This window comes from Brachionichthys hirsutus, unplaced genomic scaffold, assembly GCF_040956055.1.
Source record: "Brachionichthys hirsutus isolate HB-005 unplaced genomic scaffold, CSIRO-AGI_Bhir_v1 contig_797, whole genome shotgun sequence".
NCBI lineage: Eukaryota > Metazoa > Chordata > Actinopteri > Lophiiformes > Brachionichthyidae > Brachionichthys > Brachionichthys hirsutus.
The window spans coordinates 372,479-392,801 of record NW_027180329.1 but is presented as its reverse complement, the minus strand read 5'-3'; the positions used below and the strand labels follow the sequence as shown (position 1 = coordinate 392,801).

General features: G+C 44.0%; 3 protein-coding genes across 3 annotated transcripts; 2 read left to right on the top strand and 1 right to left on the bottom strand.

The window, feature by feature from the left end:
• Positions 1–5,154: 5,154 nt before the first annotated feature.
• Positions 5,155–11,340, top strand: znf451 (zinc finger protein 451). The gene is made up of 12 exons (XM_068757047.1): positions 5,155–5,211; positions 6,435–6,512; positions 6,596–6,709; positions 7,196–7,307; positions 7,429–7,573; positions 7,649–7,775; positions 7,865–8,024; positions 8,259–8,406; positions 8,533–10,031; positions 10,110–10,181; positions 10,623–10,673; positions 11,223–11,340. Exons 1-12 carry the CDS (start codon positions 5,155–5,157, stop codon positions 11,261–11,263), a joined length of 2,604 nt encoding a protein of 867 aa, XP_068613148.1. The 3' UTR covers positions 11,264–11,340.
• Positions 11,341–12,223: 883 nt separating this feature from the next.
• bag2 (BCL2 associated athanogene 2) lies at positions 12,224–14,965 on the top strand. The gene is made up of 4 exons (XM_068757048.1): positions 12,224–12,354; positions 12,566–12,686; positions 13,885–13,887; positions 14,371–14,965. Exons 1-4 carry the CDS (start codon positions 12,233–12,235, stop codon positions 14,749–14,751), a joined length of 627 nt encoding a protein of 208 aa, XP_068613149.1. The 5' UTR covers positions 12,224–12,232; the 3' UTR covers positions 14,752–14,965.
• Positions 14,966–15,305: 340 nt separating this feature from the next.
• On the bottom strand, positions 15,306–19,700 carry LOC137912912 (ras-related protein Rab-23-like). The gene is made up of 7 exons (XM_068757041.1): positions 19,646–19,700; positions 18,010–18,244; positions 17,631–17,716; positions 17,254–17,410; positions 17,057–17,139; positions 16,889–16,981; positions 15,306–16,797 (listed from the first exon to the last, which is right to left on the bottom strand). Exons 2-7 carry the CDS (start codon positions 18,162–18,164, stop codon positions 16,664–16,666), a joined length of 708 nt encoding a protein of 235 aa, XP_068613142.1. The 5' UTR covers positions 18,165–18,244; positions 19,646–19,700; the 3' UTR covers positions 15,306–16,663.
• Positions 19,701–20,323: the final 623 nt, after the last annotated feature.

Genomic DNA, 20,323 nt, shown 5'->3' with positions numbered 1-20,323 from the left:
CCAGAACTCTCAAAGGAACCCGAGTCTTCTTGGTGCAGTGTGAAAGCACCCTTAGTGATTTAATAAAAGCTGGATGTGATTATTACTATTTCCGCTGGTCAGAGCAACATGGCTTAAAGAAAGACCGAAACAAGCATCCAGGCGGGTTTCAATCGCGTTTAGCCGAGGTCCTGCTTCTTCAGCTCTGAGTTCCTGTGGTCATATTTCCTTCCAGGAAGAAGAGGATCAATATATGGGTCCAGCATATTTTCGGCCTCACCTTACATTTTAACAGCACTATCCGAACTGATAAAGGTTGTTAGGATGGAGCGCATAATGCAGTTTGGAAGCAGTGCAGCCAATTCACAGAGAGACATGGCGAAAATGTGAAGGCCCAAAAACTGTATTGAATTAACAAAGAGCCAAGCTATTCATATCCAGAGCCACAAGAGCAGCCGTGTTCCACACCAACGCGAGAACCTGCTCATGGGATTTGAACAGAGTGAGGACGAATTCCAGTATAAAAGTTAAGATGGCTGCAGACAAAGGCACAGTGAGCAGAAGTCACTGAATCTGTTAAAGGGAAGGATTGGATGGGCATCAGTAAAAACACGTTTGTTAAGTGTTACCATAACTTATTTGTATGTGCCCTGATAAAGACTAACTGATTGAATAATTGATTGATTTTAAAGAGTCAAATTGTTTATGATCTATCGGTTAAATTCCAAGATTAGCATGAAGAAATGGCATGCTGATACAAAAATACTGGAGCAAGTATAAAAGTTTATAATAACTTCAAGTAAATATTGTAAAATAAATACTTCCTTTATTATTTAAAACTTTTTTAGAATATCTAAAGGAGAGAGTGTTAAAGCTCAGTTTGGATGTGTCCACTGTACATTTGAAATGAGTCTTAAAATAATCTTGAGATTCTTCTTATTTGTGTTAAACCTTCCAGTTTCATATATTTGAAGATAATCTGGGAAAATGCTTTTTGTAATATATACTTATTATAATTAATCAACACATACACACACACACAAAAAGTCAAGAAGATACAACAACAACAACAACAAATGTAATTTCATTGTAATGATAATATTATCCTTGAAGAGCTGGATTACGACCTGGAAGCAAGTACCGGTACTTTTCTGTGCCCTTACAGAATCCTTACCAGGATCAAAAGCACACTGATGCCCCCGAGGAGGGGCATTAATCAGGATCACAGCTAAATGGGTACCTACATGTTTGCGTGTGGGGGTGACTTGTACAGACTGGTAAAATTCTGGCAGGACTCTCTTCTTCATTTTGCGTTTTCTTAGACCAGATGAGGATTCTGGGTCGCTCTCAGGAATTTCCACCAGTTTGGGCTTTTCCTCAGACATTCGAACATACATGCTCCTTCTCGCCTGACGTGGACTGTGCCTGAAGCCCTGAAACATGGACAGCCATCAAGCTTGCAACAAATAGGATTTCAGCCAACAATAGACATTGAAAGTGTTTATTAAGACATGATCATCGTGTGACTCGGGTTTCTTAAATGAGGAAAGTAGCCATTGTGATTCTCCAGGAGTTTCAGGAAAATATGATATATCAAAAAATCAAATAGAGAAGAAAAACAGATTTTTCAATGCAACCTGATGATGTATTGTTTTCTTCCTTAGATCATCTCTGTTATGTTTCTTAAGTCCATCAATAAAAGCAATTTATTGTTAATGTTAGTTCCAGTTGACTGTTCTCCACCAATAAGGACCAACAACTAGCGCGCTATTTTGTCCTTGAACAGGATACTGAATCCAGGTACACTAAGCCGCTAGGGATTCAGTGTCCTGTGGACACTGAACATGCAAAACAAATAGCTTTATTTTTTGGCAATGGTGTATTAAATCAAGTATAATCTATAGTACTATATCTAAGGAGCCTCTAAGACATTTTTAATAAGTAAATAATTCATGTTTATAAGTGTTCCTTGCATTGCTACAATTACCTATAGGTTTATTGTGCAGCAATCCAACACTGGAATTAAGTCTCTTGCTGTTCTACAGAATAAGCTAGAATTCGATTTTTGTCTTTCCATGCATTTTGATACATAACTGAAAATGACGGAGTTTTATTTTGAAAGCAAAGTGCGTAAAACGGAAACGCTTGGGCGTCTTCATAATAAAGCATCGTATAGCATCAAACATGATGATAAATAGAAGCATCATGAGGCAGGGTGGGTTTTTCCATTGCTCACTAAACACCTCTGATAATACACTGTGAAGAGTTTCAATCTTCCATAAAGAGTGAGTCTGCAAAATAAGACCATTATTTATTGATAACACATGCATGCGCATTGCGCACTTCACAATCCCTGAATAGATACGCAGTTCAGGGAAAGTTCAAAGAAACCGGCTTTTGGTGATTATATATAATATTATCACATTCATTTAAAAAAAAAATGTTGTAGAACGTGAACAATCTCACACGTTTGACTTTCTTTGTCTTTATGACATTACAGAGGATCCACGCAAACCCTTAATGAAGAAGTTAATCCTACCTCTGAGCGAAAATGATGTGATCGCAGGCCAACTATCCGGGACAAATAACAGGCGTTAGAATCACATGTTAATGGACTCATCCAGGAGATATAAACGTTTATATTCAAATCAGAGCAACTCAAGACATTTAGCAACAAACTATGACAGTCCAGTCATTGTTAGTGCGATGCTAAACGCCGAGGTTCGCGTCTTACACCGCGTATTTATGGGCAGGCTACACTATAATAATAATAACAACAATAATCTGACATACTGAATACATCTAGAACATGACGCGCACACACGCACGAGCTGTCGGCTGGCCTGCGCGACACTCACCGCGGCTCTTGGTGCGTCCGGAAAGCGCCGATTTCATTGGATGCTTTCCATTGCGAAGCCTCCGATGCCAGCAGCAGAAAAACAAAATTGTCGATACAGTCCCGAGCAATAACAGCAATAAAATCAACGCGCACTGAAGGCTGTACGGCCTCAGCAGGACCAGAAAGACCGCAGCAATCATCACGAGGCGGTGCGCAGGACGGATCCCGCAGCAGCCGCAAACAGCAGCTGACTCCTCTCCTGCCGGTCTGTCGCTGGAAGCTGGACACGAGAAAAAGATGCTGATGACATTCGTGAAGCATCGCAGAGCAAATCGCGCCTTGGATCAAAGTATACACAAGACAGGCAATTGTGAGGCACAATGCATGACTCAGCAGAGACGCAAGTTTTATTTCTTTATTTATTTTCCAACAGCAGCAGGGAGTCAGCAGATTAACCTCTGCTGCAGTCAGATGCCCGTAAGGATAATGTGACACTAACAATAGACTTACATGATGTGCTGCCAGGGTGAATATTATACTAAATGTACCTTTATCCTTTTATCCTGTTGCTGGACTACATTATCATCATTGTTAATCTCACATTTTTGCCTGATAGAATGAAGTTTGACATCAACGTAGAATGTAGACTACCCCGTTTAAATGAAATAAGATAGCAGCTATGCACACATTCAGGATGCGGGAGAGGACAGAAGATGACTCACATCATGACCCCTTTGGAATTATTTTATATTTGGATGACACAGCATTTCTTTTCATTCGATGCGATGGAAGAACTCAAAGTGTGTTTTATTTGCAATCAAAAAAGGTTTTTCCCATTCCAAAATGTAAGTATCCATGCCGTATCTCATGTGATTATTATGTTATTAATAAACATGTAAATGTGTTTATATAATATGCAACAAGCATGTGAAGAAAACCAATACAACATGAGTCTAAATCACGTCTGGTAAAAACCTTCATATTACGTGTTCGCTTACAGCACATGGCCTATTTGTGTGATGTCATATGTCCAGACAGGTTAATAATGAAATTGCATCAACATTGTTTTTTACAGAGCCCATAATGACAAATGTGCCTCAAGGGCCAATTCTTAGTTATTAGGAGGATGAGTGGTGATGAGTTAAAAAAATATGTTTTTATTTGCAACAAATGAACACGTCTTCCCACTGATGTGATAGCAGTCAGGTCAAAGGTCGTGTGGCTTTTCTTACAATGAGCAAGTCATACAAATGTTTTGTCTGCATTGAACAGTGTCGTCAGAAATGGAGGGTCAACAGGAGGATTCAAATGCAGTAAATAAATGGAAACTGATCAAGTCAAATCCCAAATGTGTGTTCATGTGCTCTTGTTACAGTTTAAATGTCCCACGTAATCACAATGCAGTTATGTCAGTGCCGTTGCTCCATCTCTGCGTTCACCTCCAGCGTAGGTGTTCTCCTGCCTGGCCATCGCTCTGGGAGGTGATGGATCCGCGTCTGGCCTCAAACCGACACAAAGTAGTTCCAAGATTAGACGTTGATTTGCCTCAGCGACATTTAAAAAAATATGCTTCATTTCTGTTTAAAGCTACCGGTACTACTGAAGTATATTCTTTAACCTTAAAACCGCATTTGACAGAAAAAATATTGTCAGAAAATAATTAAATACTCAGTGACAAGGTATGTGTGGTTAAAGTTGCAGAAAGTAACGCGGAGTAGTAGTAACGCTCGATGTAACTACTACATTCTTCCTGGATTTTAAGAGTAGTGTCCTCCAGCATTCTGGTGCACGCTACTGCCCCTGGTGGCCAAAGGTTGTGTTACAACAACAGCGTTTGAAGACAGAGGAGACCAGCAGTTTGCCTCCCACCCGCAGACGGCGCTAAAGAGCAGAACTTTACTGGCGACGAGAGGCGAAGAAGAATTGTTGCTTCGCTGAGTTTGTTGATAAATCTGCGTTACATCGTGGTAAATCGTAATTTATTTTTCTCTTCACGCAAATCGCATATGGTTTAATAAACCTAATTTCAGTTAAGACGCGTAAACTATATTTTACAACTACCGGGCAACGTTTAGCTGACATTGGCTAACGGTTAACCTAAATGCTAGCTAGCCATCTGACACGAGGCGATGTATTTTGGTCAAGTCCCATTCAAATTAAATCTTTTTGTAACATTTAAGATTTGTTGTTCGTGGTTGTTTAATCTGAGCCGCGTTAAGAGGCACATATGCACGGATTAACGGTAACTTGAGGCGCTGTCGCTTCTCTGACACCGCATGCTCAAAGTTAGCACCGCGGCTTCTGAACTTAGCAATAGTTTTTCCTTCCTCAGGTAAATGTCTTCACCGGTTCAGTCGGACGAAGATGAGGCGGAAGACGTGGAGTTCGTGTCGGTAAGTAATGGGTCCGCTGTATCTGCTGGAAAATCGATTCAGTCTGGAATAACACAAGTTAGCATGATCTGAACTTCATAACAACATTTAATTCACTGAACAACACACACGCACCTGGAAGCAAAACAATATTCAGCTATTATCAAACAAGGGGAGATTGAAAAGCTCAGTTAAACAGATCTAAAGTGGGGTTTTTTTTAAATCCTGATTTTGAACACAAAATTCTACTTTTACTGGCTACTGTGGTCTTAAAAATATTCCCACCCCTAAATAGCGTCTCTCTTAGGAACATATCTTTACAAATCAAATTCTGTTCAAAGCCTGTCATAATGTGAGTCGAGGACTTTTGCCGTATTCTTTTACTTTAGCAGTAATTGATCTAAAGATCTTCAGTCCTGCATCATCACTGTGACAAATCCCATAGACATTCCATAGTTGGATTTGAATAGAGCAGATGTAGCACATCGACCCATGAACCATTTTTGAAACTGCATTATTCACTAAAAAATAGGACTGCGCCTTAGATCTGGGAAGCATCTCACGTACCTTTTTGTATTGAGTTTTTATAATTGTTCTTGTTCAATCTGGTTACTGCACAGAAACTAATAAATCTAATATTTGTTTCTGGTCAACAATAATATACAAGAAGGGTAGAACAACTCTGCTTCCAGCTGTTGGTGCTGTTTCCTCATATTATGACTGCAGCTGAGGATTGTGACACTTGACACCGATGGGGCATACCATTATGACCACTGACGGGTGAAGCAAATAACGTCTCTTTATCGTGGCACCCTGATAGTGGGTGGGACGCATTCGGCAGCACATGAACATTTTGTGCTCAAAGTTGCTGAGTTAGAAGCAGTATTAGCTCATCTTGCTGAAGAAGTTCCTGCTGGCTCTGGTAGGAATGTGCACAGGAACACAAAGAGTTTAACTTGGACTACAAAGTCCCAGTTGTAGTCCAATCGAGCGTCTGTAGGAGGTGCTGGAAAAAACGGGTCCATTCCATGGAGGCCTCCATCTCACAACGGAGAGGACTTAGTGGATCTGCTGCTAATGCTTGGTGCTCCATACAGCAGCACACCTTGATGTGTCAGGGGGGGGGATCAATAATGTTATAGCTGATCGGTGTATCGCCTCATCTTTTGTAGGGCATTTCGGAATTATTAGCCACAAAATATAGATGTGTTAAATGTCATTAAATGGTCTTGTGCTTGTTTCAGGAGGGCCCTGCCAAACCAGTATTGGAATATATTGATCTTACGAGCAGTAGTGAGGATGAGGGATGCTCATCGAGCACCGTGAGTGGCTGAATTTTATTATTATTAAATGATGTCAATACTTGTGTTGGTTTTTCCTGACGTCGCGTTTTATTCTCTTTTAGCTGGAAGATCAATTCACCTGCGATAAAGCCAGAGTCAGCTCCACCCTGGACAGACTCGCACAGCAAGTGGCTCACGAGAAAAGACAAAGAGCAAATAAATGCCGAGCGTTCAAGGTGGAGATTCTTACTCGTGTTTCCATCCAAACATTTCTATGTATTCTGTTTGACGGCTACACTGGCGAAGGGAACTTGTACCGTCTCTGCTGGCTCTACTTTGAAAAATCATGCTATAGCAAGAAATATATAACAAAAACTTGGTGTGATATTGATGCAATATATTTGACTGCGGTTCAGTACTCTGAACATGGAAACGCTGAGTCTGTGTTGTAGCTTCAGGGTTGTTAAAACTTCATTAACAACCCTTTGTACTTTAGCTGCTCCGTAAAAGAACTTGACTTTTCATGCTGTTTGTGTGGGGAGTCTTGTCGGTCCAGTTGGAGCAGCAGCAGCGCCACCCTGTGGGCTTAATGGAAAATTAAAAGTTTATCACCAAAATTACAATTATAGTTTGTTTGTTTCATCTGAAATTTGTTTATCTATCAAATAATTTATAAAGATGGTGGGACATTTAATTTTATGTGTCTTTTTTTTTTTGTTTAGGAGAAGCAGATCCTTCAAAAAGCTCACCGGCAGCAGGAGCTGGCGTTGAGTTCAGCTACTGGCTCCAATCAAGAAGCAAAGCGCTGCGTCGACATGTGGTTAAAGATGCCAGGTGCCTCCTCCTCCTCATTCAGAATCCTCTTCCATAGTAGCCTGTGTTTTTACATGTTTACCTGCCCTATGTTTATGCCGCTGCACGTATTCTTTACGCTGCTCTTTTGTGGTATATCGAGGCGTTAAACCTGGAGTGCTCAGTTCTGCTTCTAGAAGACACAGACCTGTTTTTCGTCCGGGGAATTCTTCAACCCACACGTGTCCAGTTATAAGTTGTGGTCGAGCTTTTGACAATGTGTCGCTCCTGGAAGGGCACCTTAAAAGGTACTCCTATATCCTCAGAATATTTGGAACAACTTTCCTGAGAGCAGATGTTATTCTAAAATGCCGTCTGCTTAGGTTTGACCACTCTCCGTGTGACCCGACCGTCAGCCTGAAAGGATGTCCGTCCGAGCTGTTTGGCTGTGCTGCCTGTGGTCAACACTTTCTGACCAAAAAGGAATGGCAGACGCATCTCGAGTCTAAGGTCGCGGCGCTTTCCTGACCGGTGTCGTGTGGTCCTTGCTCCAGAGAGGAAACCTGTGGCGACTCATTCTGGGTTTTTTTTGTTACCAGGTGTCCTCGTCCACCCCAGACAGCCACAGCTTCACCCTGACCTATCAGCGCATCGTGTGCTTCGCCTGTCCGGCCTGCTACCTTTTCTTCAACCTTCGCGACGAGTGTCTTCAGCACATGTCGGACAAAAACCACTTTGCAGAATCGCTCGCCATGACTGGTGAGGTTTACTGGCATCGTGTACGTCTTTTATTAAAACTTGACACGTCCAAATGTCAAGAGCTGAGGTTAGAAAGGAATTTGAAGATGGTGATGTTGAGCAATTTTCTATTTAATCTCTGGGACTGTAGAAACCTCCCACCTGATTTAATTTGTGCTTTTTCCGTAGGATGCTGAATAGATGTAATAATTATATGAGCGATGTATTTGTGTCTTTATTTTTCTCTTCGTCAAGAACCCAGAGGACGCGCGCTGCCTGTTCCCATCCCACAATATGTGAAGAACCACCTCATCGGTTTGTGCAAGGCTGTGATGTTCCGGGTCCAATGCTCGCTGTGCTACAAAGTGCTGACCTCGCATCCTGCAGCTCAAGCTCACTTTAAGTATGTTTTAGAACTTCGTCTTCTTTGTTCAAATAGAAGACGTTAAATTATTTTTTTGTTTTGCAGCACTGATTGTTCCTCCTCCCCCCCCCCCCCCCCCTCTTTTTTTTCTTTCTTTTTGGACAGTGTGAAATGCAGACAAGGTTGTGCTGTGGCTAAAGCTGACAAGACGGTAACGCAGGTGATGGAGGAGCTCCGGGTGCGAGGACAGTGCTCCCTCTGCTGTCAGCTCTTCTTTCAAGAAGCTGACATTGAGATGCACGAAAGGTCGACCCTGCACCACGTGGAGATCAACCAAACAATGGAGAAAGCAGTCCTCCAGCACTGCAGGTTTAGCGAAGCTCAACGGACGCCGGACGCTGCTGAGGCACGGGGGGGAACGCAGCCTCCTTCTTCTCCGAGGAGACACAGGAAGAGGAGCAGCTGTTTAGGATTTCCAGCCAAACGGCAGAGACTCGGCGCCGATGTGGACGTCGTCAGCAGCGGCAGGATTCCCACAGAGTGGCGCTGCGAGTGCGGCCTGCGATTCTCTGAAAAGGCTGCGGCCAGGAAGCACCTCCTGTCCGTGAACCAGATTTTCCATCAGTGCGGCGTGTGCGGCAAACACACGGGCGAGTCCTCAATCGCCCGTCTGCACATGAGCCGCTTTCACGGCGGGGCTCATCTTTCCAACTTCCTCTTCTACTGCTGCCAGTGCAGAGTTGAGTTGCCTCTATACGAAGACGCCTCGGCGCACGTGTTGCAAAAGCACAGCGGACACACCTACTTCGGCGAGCTGGAAGTCGCTGGGGAGGCCTCCGCCGCCGCCTCCGAGGCCAGGCCGTCCACCAGCAAGCGGCATCCGTCGCCCGCTCGGTGCACGGTCCCGCAGCAAACGGCGGCGCAGGCTCTCGTGAAGACGGAGCAGGCCTGGATGTGCAGGATGTGCGAGGACGTGTTTGACTCGGAGGACGACGTCCGCAAGCACTGCAGTGACGTCGGCAGCCACAGCTATCAGAGGTACATGTGTGGCCACTGCCCTCAGAAGTTCTTCAAGGAGTCCACCATACGCAGGCACTGCGCCAACGAGCACGGCGGGCACGTCCGGAGCCGCCACTACTGCGGCCTCTGCGACAGCATGCAGTTCCAGTCCGAGGGCGAGTTTCTGGGGCATTACGAAAGTGTCCACAGCAACGACTACTACCGCGTAGACGAGGGCGGGGGCGTTCAGCCTGCGGTGACCGGAGGCGCCGGCCGGCCTGCGTGCCCGTGCCCGTGCATGAGCTCAGAGAAGAGCCCAGCGGAGATGAAAGCTGCCTACACGCAGTGCATGAGGGATCTGGCACAGGAAGGACGGTGTCGATACACGTGCGCTCCGTGCGATTTCACTGTGCCCTCCTACGCTCAGATGAAGACCCACGTTCACGTGAAGCACCCGGCTCTGAAACTGGATAAGAGCTTCGACATAGAATGCAGACGTTGCCGGGAGAGTTTTAGGGATGTACAGAGCTTCCATAAACACCATCACTTCCTGCACTGTTCCCTGGAACCCTGTGTGAGCGCCAGGAGTGTGAGCGGAGACGCCGCAGCAGAACCTCCCTCTGTAAAAACAATAAATGCCACGGAGATCAATCCAGACGCCAAAGGTAGAAGTTTTTTTTTACTTTTTGTCAGCCGCCTCTCTAAATTCAACATTTAATTCTGTTTTGATATTGTAATTTCAGAAATCGATGATGAGACGCTGGTGAAGTTTTTGAACATGGAGCAGACCATCAGAGCGACTGAAAAACTTGACGGTAGGCAACAAAACCCGGAGGCACGGAGGGAAAAGCAGCCTTCGTGCTCTGAGCTATTCCTTTCCAAACACGGCGGGACGGACGTTTCGCTGCAGCTCTTCTGGTTCCCCCGCCGGCCTTTGCTTTGAGCTTTGATACGCAGTTAAGATCCTCTGATGGCGACCGAAACAATCCAACCTTGTACTTGTTCGCTAGAGTAAAACTTTTAAATATATTTCTATGTTACATATATGTGCTGACTTTGCGACGGAAAGAAGGAGGCTAAAATGCATTTAATGGAATAATCCAAAATTGTAGAGCCACTGAAGCCCCAGAGATTAAGTTTACTTCATTTAAATGTTGCCTTTCTTCATCCCGTCGGCCCAAACTGCAGACTATCCACTGTGTCCACGGATGTATTTGAGCTCTGAGCTTCATCTTGTTCATTGTGTTCTGTCACAGATGATGAAGACGAGATGAATGGGATGTCTGAAGAGGAGAGAGAGTCAGTAGGTGAGTGTCTTGGGCTTTAAGATGACTGATTTAAAAAAAAATACCTAATTTATTTCAGTATGGGGTTAGCAGGAGCTAACGTAGCATTGCCAGTTTCTCCATTGACCCGGTCCCAAGCCCGCATAAATGCAGAGAGTTGCGTCAGGAATGGCATCCGGCGTAAAAATGTGCCAAATAAAACCCAAACTAATGCAAATCAGCATAAAGCCATTCCGGATCGGTCGAGGGCCGGGTTAACGACAGTCAGCAGCGTTGTTAATCCACGGGACGCTGCTGGACATTGGATTAATGTGGGTGTAAGACGGAAAGAAGAAGAGACTGGTGGAAAGGACGGGGTGAAGTGGAGGAGTGTGGCGACCCCTCGGGACGAGCTGGAAGACGGTTTATTTTATGCATCAATGTCCTGTTAGAGCACCGTGTTTTATATGAGCCGGTGGTAGTGCATGCGTAATGTCGCACGAGGTTAAAGTGCTTTTTTTACAGCAGTCTCTGTGGTGGTGTGTTTTAGACTCGCTGTAACCTGACTCTCGTTCTCTGCTCTTCTTCTAGAGTTACAGGAAGCTCTTAAGAGAAGTCTGCTGGAGTTTTAAGGACCGGATGAGATTCATGTTTCTGTTGCACAAACGTGTGTTCAGAATACATTCAATAAATGCTAGTTGTTGCTATGTCTATTTTGTCTATTTATTTGTTTCATACCATGAAATCAGCGGCTGATCTCACGCAGCCTGTGTTGTGAAGGCATTTTGCTGTGTTGACACATTTTCTATAGATGGCTCAGATGACACTGCTACACACACACACACACACACACACACACACACACACACCACAGCTAATCTTTGGACCTCAGTGCTGCAGCCTCGGCGTCTACTCTAGTGCATTGAACGCACCATAGTGCAGAAAGTTGTCGTCCAGCTCTTTGCGCGTTTCTTCGTGCTGACATCGAACTCATTCGTGCACGACTGATGGACGCCAGCAACAACCGAGCACTGAAGCACCTTCTGCTATTTAACAACTTTCATAATGTAACTATTAAAGGCATAGAATGGTAAATGGACTGCAGGGCTTTTGCACCTTCACAGTGTCAGCGTTTCACATTCGGTCTCCCACTCCCACTCCCACTCCAGTGGGCGAGTGCTTCCATGCAGGGCGCTGCCAGGCCCACGATCGGGTGACTGTGAGTGGGTTTTGTCTCAGATGAGTGTTTCCAGGGCAGAAATGAGGAAGATAATGCCTTTCTGTTCCTCTGCATAAAGTTCTAATGTGTCATTTTTTCATTGTGAAATTTCTTTATTTTTTTCATAATAAATTTTTTTTTACTTGGAGCCAGATTTCCACCCTATAATGATTATTATAGCAGCTGCAAATATTCCCGTGGACCCGCTGCACGCTGTCCTCGGGGGGGGGGGGGAGTCGCAGCCCATGTTAGGTCATGTTTCTCCCTGAGCCGCTGAGGAGCCACAGCAGGACAACTCACAGCGCCGGGCGCACGGGGAGGGGTCGGGGAAGGTCTCCACGAACACCGGATCAATAATCCATACTAGTAATCGGTCACCGTCATGGCTCAAGCTAAAATACAAGCGAGAATGGGCGAGTCTTCCACCGCCAAGTTCAACAGGACGCTGTCCATGGCCGCTCGTTCCGGGCGACTTGTGGAAAGTTTGGATCAGCTGGAAGTGAGGTAAGGCTTGGGCCGCGGCGCGCACGGGACGCACGACGTGCACGATGACACGTTTAGGATAGAACAACCAAATCATCGGGCCATGTTTATTATAATATTTAATGAAGGTACATGCATCCGGCGTGTGAACTTAGTTTTTCTCCAGAGATTGGAAGCCGTCCTTCCTGCAGTGAGGATGGAGCTGCAGTCATTGCGTTGTTTTCTCTGCTAGGGTGGAGGCTTTACGCGACGCGGCGGCAGCCATGGAGCAGGAGAGGGAGTGCATCCTGGAAACCATCCAGTCCATCCAGACGGGACAAGAAATGCGGAACATCTGTGCGGGTGAGACTCAAGTTCAATAAAAAAATAATATTCTAGAGTTTGATCCTCGCTTCGATCTGAGTCGCATTTTGATCCGATGAGGATGCGCTTTGGATGATGCGCTTTGGATGATGCGCTTTGGATGCTGCGCCGGACCTGGGTTGGATTAAATAAGGAATGAAGCAACTTGATATTAGTTGCTCCCCCGCCCATACGCAATGAGCAAACACAATGTACCGTTAGAACACTGGAGGGATGGTTGCTGGAAATGGGCCTCAATGCACCTGGAGATAAAAAGCAGACATTTAACTTTAAATTAAAATTAACATTCAGTTTAAAACAAAAATCTATAATTGTCCCTACCACTGTTAAAAAAAACCCATCTGGATCATCTCCAAAAAGATTAACCTTTTAGTAATCCAGCAAACAGCAACCAATGATCATCACCAGGTTCAGCAGACATGGATGGATGAATTCACCTGATTTATTGAATCGACTTTATCTTCCAGGAGAGAGGGAGGAGTTGGAGCAGAGCCGGCTCTAAGCATAGGCGAGCTAGGCGATCGCCTAGGGCGCCACCTGCTGGAGGGGGCGCCACTCCAAGCCTCGAAAATATAAATAAATAAATAAATAAATAAATAAAGGAAAATAATAAACTAATAAACGTATGTTAGAAAGCCCATATTATTAGTTTGGCGTTGCACGGCTCATAGACGCGTTTTCAGCCGATAATTGTTCGTTCTGACGTGAGCTGTCACATGTCCCATGTTTGTGAACACACCATGGTTCTCCGACGCCTTTGAATGCGTCATCTCCGTGTGTAGCGTCGAAGCTGGAATAGTTTCCCTCTCCATACGACGGTAGAACGCCATTATACCGTGGCTTATCTGTCTTTACAGATATTCTCTGCTTCTTTCTGTTCAGTGATGTGCGTACATGCCAGAAGAACACAGCATAATAAATCGAGCTTTATTTGTGTCATGCAGTGCACACACAGTAAATCTGGTGGTAGCTGATCCATGGGCAGAAAGCTCTGCAGATGCCAGTGGTTACTTTGGCTACCTGCAGAAGCTTTTCACACTATTTTCTGCCTCCACTCAGAGATGGTCCATCTTAAAAACACATGTCCACACAACACTGAAATCCTGGTCAGATACTAGGTGGGAAAGTCGGATCAACAGTGTACAGGCTGTGAGATACCAGGCTGCAAAAGTCAGAGATGCACTTTAGGAAGTGAGAGACCACACCACAGATCTGGTGATAAAAATTGAGCATAAATCATGAGCTTTCAAGACAGGTATCATTTGATGATACCATCGATGCCTTTGCCGCAAGGAAATTCAGACGTGTAAAATCTTAAATGTAAGCTATCATGGCAAAATTATTTGCTATGTATCTGTTTTGCATTGTTTGTGTGGAAGCTGTCAGGACTTTTAATTTCCTCTTAATCTGAACAGTAACCCTGTTTTATTTCTGTTTATTTATTTTATTTTATTTTTATTTTATTTTTATTTTATTTTTATTTTATTTTTATTTTTATTTTATTTTTATTTGTATTGTATAGCGTGTGCTAGTTGTTTTGAAGAATAATTAAACTTTTAAGGTCCGTCATATGGCTGTTGTTATTAAGGTTTTATATATATTATGTTTGCCGTTATGGGGGGGCAAAATCATAATCTCGCCTAGGGCACTAAAATGGCTAGGGCCGGCTCTGAGTTGGAGTTAACTGCGAGCCGTCTCATGGGCCGCACGCTCTCCGTGGAGATCTCGGTCGGCACCATCAGAAGCTCCCAGCAGGACGAGGCGCTCCGCAGGGCCACGTCCATAATCGATGAACTGCTGAAAGGATTACTGGACGACGTGGACAGCGGCCGCAAGCGGCTGATGGCCCTGCACGCAGCCTGCGTGGCCGAGGCCTCGACCGTCCCCGTTGACCAGAAGTTTCAGGCTTTGGTGATTGGCTGCGCTCTGGAGGACCAGAAGAAGATCAAGCGGAGGCTGGAGACTTTGCTGAGGAACGTTGACAATGCTGAGAAGAGCATCAAAATGGTGGATCACCAAAAACTAGAGGAACCAAAATCCAATGGCTGCCAATAACATCAAATAAACATTGTCTTAATGCTACACCGACCATGCCGTTGTATCTCACAGCCATTGTAATCTGTCAGACCGTACGTGTAGCAAGTCCTTATGGGGCCAACAATACAGTAAAGAAACAAACGACCTCTTTGTGTGAAGGAATCATGAAGCTGTGGATTTTAGGTCATTTTTGCCCAAAGCTGCTTTATGTCTGCATTTCTGTCACAATAAAGACAACATTCTTTAAATGTGTTCTTTCATCCACTGTCAATCAATCGCACTCTTCAGAAGAAGCCTCCCCTGCTTAGCATGAATGGCGTGGTTGACCTTGGATTAAGATTATTTTGAAGGGTGAAAAATCTCTCCCTTCAGTGGCAAGAACTCCTTATTTAACTGTTACAGGCTTTACCATCTTTCACCGACACCACGAACAGCTGTGAAATTATTTCCTATGATGACATGCAATCAGAAATTGTCCATACTGTTGTACTGTTGTGTTGCATTGTGATTGTAGTGGCAGAAGAGTTGTCATTGAAATTACAAACAAGCACATTCAAGAAACAAAAGTTGCTTTATTAATGTCAGATTACCATGAACCCATTCCCAACAAACACAAATCCCAAATTCTGACAGCAAAACCCAATCTGGATTCTTTGTCTGACTGACTTCCTAAATGTTTTGAATAGTTTAATGAAGTCATGTGTGGAAAAAAGTAACATAATAAAACACAAAGATTATTACCGGTACAACACCTGAGTGGCAGCACACGAGCATGGTAAGTTTTAACTTAAGGTTCCTTAAGATTACATTGTCATTTTAGATAAGGTGCACTAAAGGCCATCAGTAAAAATGCAAAATAAACACAAAGTTACAAATGAGAGACAGCCTGAGGAACATGTACAGATTTAGTGGACCGACCATCGGACAAAGAGGAAGAGGAGCAGAGATTAAAACACCTAGTGGTGGAGCATGTGGACATTAAAAGGCAATGCGGCGTTACAAACACGCTTGGACATTCAATGATGTGGAGAAAAGGCTTGCATGCAGTTATTCAGCACGTTTGACATGTAGAGGAGTCTAAAAACATGGATACAGAAACGTTCTCAAGGCTGGTTGATAGTCAAGACTCAAAACTGAACCAAAGCTAAAGAAAAGCTCAGCTACGTGTGAAACATGTCAACGAATGCAACCAAAAACACGATGAGGTGACCGAGTGAAGTCCAGGGCTTTTAGAAAGTCTTACAATTTGATTGTGTGAAGAAGTAGTGTTCACAGACTATTCTGTATCTGGTTTGAATTATTCTTTATTTGGTTGTACTATTTTCATGTTACATCCATACTGCTATATTTCACCACAGCTCAGAAGAGAGTACATTTTGGCACTATGTCAACACTTCAGTTACAATATCACTCGGCACGGTTTGATTCATACAAAAATACTTTGCAGAGAATAAACTCTGCATTCCATAAAGTTCTTTCCAGGATAAACAGCATAGTTTGAACCATATTCTGGGGACACTTGGAAAAATATGGTACAAAATCATTTGAGCATCTTCTACAATACATGCAGATATATTGCACAGTTGAAACGTCAAAAATAGAATAAGTTACCGTCATGTCAGGTTTATTTAGGGCATCATTAAATTCAGGAAACAAACATGCACTGTGGTTGCAGTTGTTGTTGTGACTCAAGAGTGTACGAATGTTGGTTTTGTGCTCAGATCATTGATTAATAACCAAAGCTGAATCAAAGGAAATGCAACCGTCAGCGGGTGGAAACAACTTAAGGTTCAGAGTAAGCATTGGGTTATTACAGCATTATAACACAATTCCCCAGTCAGTGCGGTCTTTGGTGTCCAAATGTGTCAACCTCCACAGAATATGCACACTGACCAACCTACCGGTGCTCACGGAAACGAGTCGAGTCTACCTAGAGAAGGCTGCAGCTTCCGAAAGGGTTTTTACTCTTCTTGGTCCTTTGCTTGTTCGGTCGCAAAGCGATGATTTCTCTGCCGTTGCCGGAGCTCTGGTTGCAGATATTACTACTTGTGGTATTAAAAACACCTTTAGGAAAACACACATCATGATTCATGTCACCCTACTGATGGAAGACAAAGTGCAACATAAAAAGTGATGAACAGACTTCGGCTTTTACCTATTTTATTGCTCGTTGAATGGACAACGTCTGTCTCCTCTGCTGTTTGTTGTTTGAGTCGCTGAAGATACTTGTCAGCCAAGTACCTGAAGACTAAAGGTAAGACCAGCAGAAGTGTTACGGTGGTGATATTCAGACAGACTCCCGGACACACTTTCAATCGCTCACCCTCGGTGACGTTAAGGTCCTCTTTAACTGAAGCGCGATAAAATCTCAGCTTCAGCCTTTTGGCTAAAGCTTCTGCCTCCTCACTGCGAGTAGTAAAGTCAGAGTAAAGAAAAGACAAAGACGTTGTCGTAATAACCGTTTAGCCACGGCGCTGTGCGCCATCGCTTTGCTGCTCCAGAGCGACTTTTATTACTCACTTCTTTATCACGGTCTTTTCCAGCAGGTCGATCTTGTTCTGCACTAGGACTGTGGGAACGTCTCCGACCTCTGCCTCCACCTTCTCCCTCCAGCTGTCAATCGCTTGAAATGAATCCCCGTCTGTGGTAGAGAAGACGAGCACGCATGCTTGGGCACCTGGAATGCAAGGCAAGACACCGACTTGTCATTTTATAAAGCTTTAGAACACGTGTTCTATAGTGCTGCCATATAAACAATGGATCTCCTTTGAACATTGCGACCAGAAAGCCAGTCCATGTGAATGTCACACGGCCAGTCAACCATGAAATCTGTGACAGACGAAAACCTCAGCCGTCGGGCGGGTCAGTGCCACGGAGCAGCCGCTGTGGGATCTTACCGCGGTAGTAGGCCTTGGTAATAGCGTCAAACTCCTCCTGCCCAGCCGTGTCCCACAGCATCAGGCGCACCTCTTCATCATTTACCCTACAACCACGCAGAGAGGTTTCAGAGTCATTTGTCAACAGCATCCATCCCGAAATATCATCTGCATTCATCTATTTGTTTGTTTGTTAGCGACATAACTCGAAATGTTATACAAAAGAAAAGAAGATACACAGAAAGTTATGCCTGGTCAACACTGACTAAAGCGTCACTATTCCGTACGATAGCGCTGCAGTAGCGCGTAGCTTACAGTAGCGCGTAGCTTACAGTAGAACGTAGCTTACAGTAGCACGTAGCCTACAGTAGCACGTAGCTTACAGTAGCACGTAGCTTACAGTATCTGCCTCTCCAGAAAGTCCACTCCGATGGTCTTTTTGTAGTCCTTCGTGAAGACGCCCTTGCAGTAACGCTGGATCATGCTAGACTTGCCGACGGCGCCGTTGCCGACGACAACCACCTTGATGGCCACTTCCATGTCCTCCTCCAACATGATTGCAGGTCAGTCTGATTTCTTTTCAGGTCCACTCTGGCTGGGGAGTTTCAGTAACGCAAGTCGAACACATATGCCACCTGTGAATGTGTAGAACAGGGGTGTCAAACTCATTTTCTCCGAGGGCCACATCAGCATTATGGTTGCCCTCAAAGGGCCACTTGTAAATGTAACATTGTGTAAATGTAACTAAATGTAATCTAATGTAAATAAAATGTAACTACTCTTTAACATGCTGCTAAATTACTACTACATACTTAATTAAATTACAAATATTACATATGCAATTGCATAGTTCTAAAAATATATCGATACCTTACTGCTGTAAAAATATCCGCTGAGGTTATGTAATCGCCGGCGTCTGTCTGTAATTTGTTCTTCAATATCTCCATTGATTATTGACCGATATTTAGGGAATTTAACACAGTCATGTAGGGTGGGGGGGCCTCCATCTCACCACTGAATATCATCTGGTTTGGGTCCAGAATGGAGTCAGCAACAAATATTTAATTTTATCATTAAAACCCCATTTACAGATTAAAAATCAGTCACAAATACACATTAACTCTGATTCACTTTTACTTTTCAGCATTTTACAGAGCTCTTGCGGGCCACAAAAAATGACGTGGCGGGCCACATTGGCCCCCGGGCCTTGAGTTTGACACATATGGTGTAGAGCACATGTGTCAAACCTGTCCAGTGGAGGGCCGAGACACTCCAGGTTTTCTTTCCAACCATCTCTCCAGCAGCTGATCTCACTAATGAGTTCCTTCTCTCAAATCAGAGGTGTTGCTAATTACGATCACCTGCTTTATTGGCCGGCTGGAAGGAAAACCTGGAGTGTCTCGGCCCTCCACCGGACGGGTTTGACACCCCTGGTGTAGAGTAAGCTAAACGGAACTGTGACATGACCCGTTTCGTTAAACAGCAGGAAAAGAAACCCGAGCCCGTCTCAGTCAGATATTCTCTCATGATTCTCTACGGTTTAATGTCCAGCGATTAAGCAAATAGTTTTAATTGACTCTATAATGGACAGTTCAGCATCTGACAAAACAGAGAATCTGAGACAAATATACTTCTTTTACATAACATGATTGCAGGGTTTCCAAAGAATTGCAATGCCCATATAAAATTAACTTTAGTATAGGGGCTATAAAACATTTCTCCCAGACAATGACTCATCTTCACAGACACTTTGCCCAGGCCTCAAAGCATCTCACAGTTAGAGCCAATATTTATACACAAAGAAAATACAAAAATGCCATGAAATGTAATTTGTCATTATGCTCGAAATGGTGTTTCCAAAGTGAGTAATGAGTGTTAGATGAGTCACCTTGTTATTTCCTCTTGGTCAAGATGTGACCTCTGTGAACAGAGGCTGGAAAACGTTCAGGTGACAAGTCATGGTTAAATGCTAAGTGGAAAATGTTTCCGTGCTCTGACATCGGCGGGGAGACTCATGCCTGCATATAAACTCCTACCTGCTCAAGCACGTTCCGACCAGCATCAGATGAGCGAAGCAGCTGGCCAGCCCACCATCACATAGCTCCGACACCGCCTCTGTGGCAACGCAAGGCGCGCGTGACACTGATGCTAAGGTTACTGAGCTAAGGTTAGCAGCTTTTCACAGGAAAAAAAGCCTCCCCCTTCACTCGCTAATGGCATTTAACTTGTGACTGCGCAGACCGAATGCTCGCTAGCTCAGACTGACATTTTAAGTTTCATTAACTTCGACAAGAAGGTAAAATATCAGACAATTCCGGGACGGAAAAAACGACGCTATCCTTGCGTTCCAGCTAGCGACAGTACATCGCGCGTGAGAGCAGCGAAGTAGGCAAATGGCTCGTTCGCTCATGCCTGTTGCCTGGCTGCAGACAAAGAGCATACAATGCAAGATAGTTACGCGACGTCTTCTTCCTGATCAGCTTTTCAGCATTTCTTTTACTACTATTGTGAATCAGAAGACGTAATTTAAAATCTAAATTCCTTTAACCTCATTAAGATATGATTGTATGATTTTCAAAATATAATATATAATGCAACACACATAAAAAAATGAATGTATTTTATACTGTACTATATTAGGAAATGAAATCCAATTATATTTAACACAAATAAAAATTCAGCTGTTCACTTCCATTCTACAGTATACAGTCTCC

Bases quoted from the DNA above. Each gene is read 5' to 3' on its own strand.
- bag2 (XM_068757048.1), top strand. From the start codon at position 12,233: ATGGCTCAAGCTAAAATACAAGCGAGAATGGGCGAGTCTTCCACCGCC. The intron at 12,355-12,565 runs GTAAGGCTTGGG...TTTCTCTGCTAG, and splicing joins TTGGATCAGCTGGAAGTGAG to GGTGGAGGCTTTACGCGACG.
- LOC137912912 (XM_068757041.1), bottom strand. From the start codon at position 18,164: ATGTTGGAGGAGGACATGGAAGTGGCCATCAAGGTGGTTGTCGTCGGC. The intron at 17,717-18,009 runs GTAAGCTACGTG...GCGTGGTTGTAG, and splicing joins TTTCTGGAGAGGCAGATACT to GGTAAATGATGAAGAGGTGC. The intron at 17,140-17,253 runs GTGAGTAATAAA...TACTACTCGCAG, and splicing joins GAAAAGACCGTGATAAAGAA to TGAGGAGGCAGAAGCTTTAG.
- znf451 (XM_068757047.1), top strand. From the start codon at position 5,155: ATGTCTTCACCGGTTCAGTCGGACGAAGATGAGGCGGAAGACGTGGAG. The intron at 7,574-7,648 runs GTACTCCTATAT...CCGTCTGCTTAG, and splicing joins CTGGAAGGGCACCTTAAAAG to GTTTGACCACTCTCCGTGTG. The intron at 8,407-8,532 runs GTATGTTTTAGA...CTTTTTGGACAG, and splicing joins GCAGCTCAAGCTCACTTTAA to TGTGAAATGCAGACAAGGTT.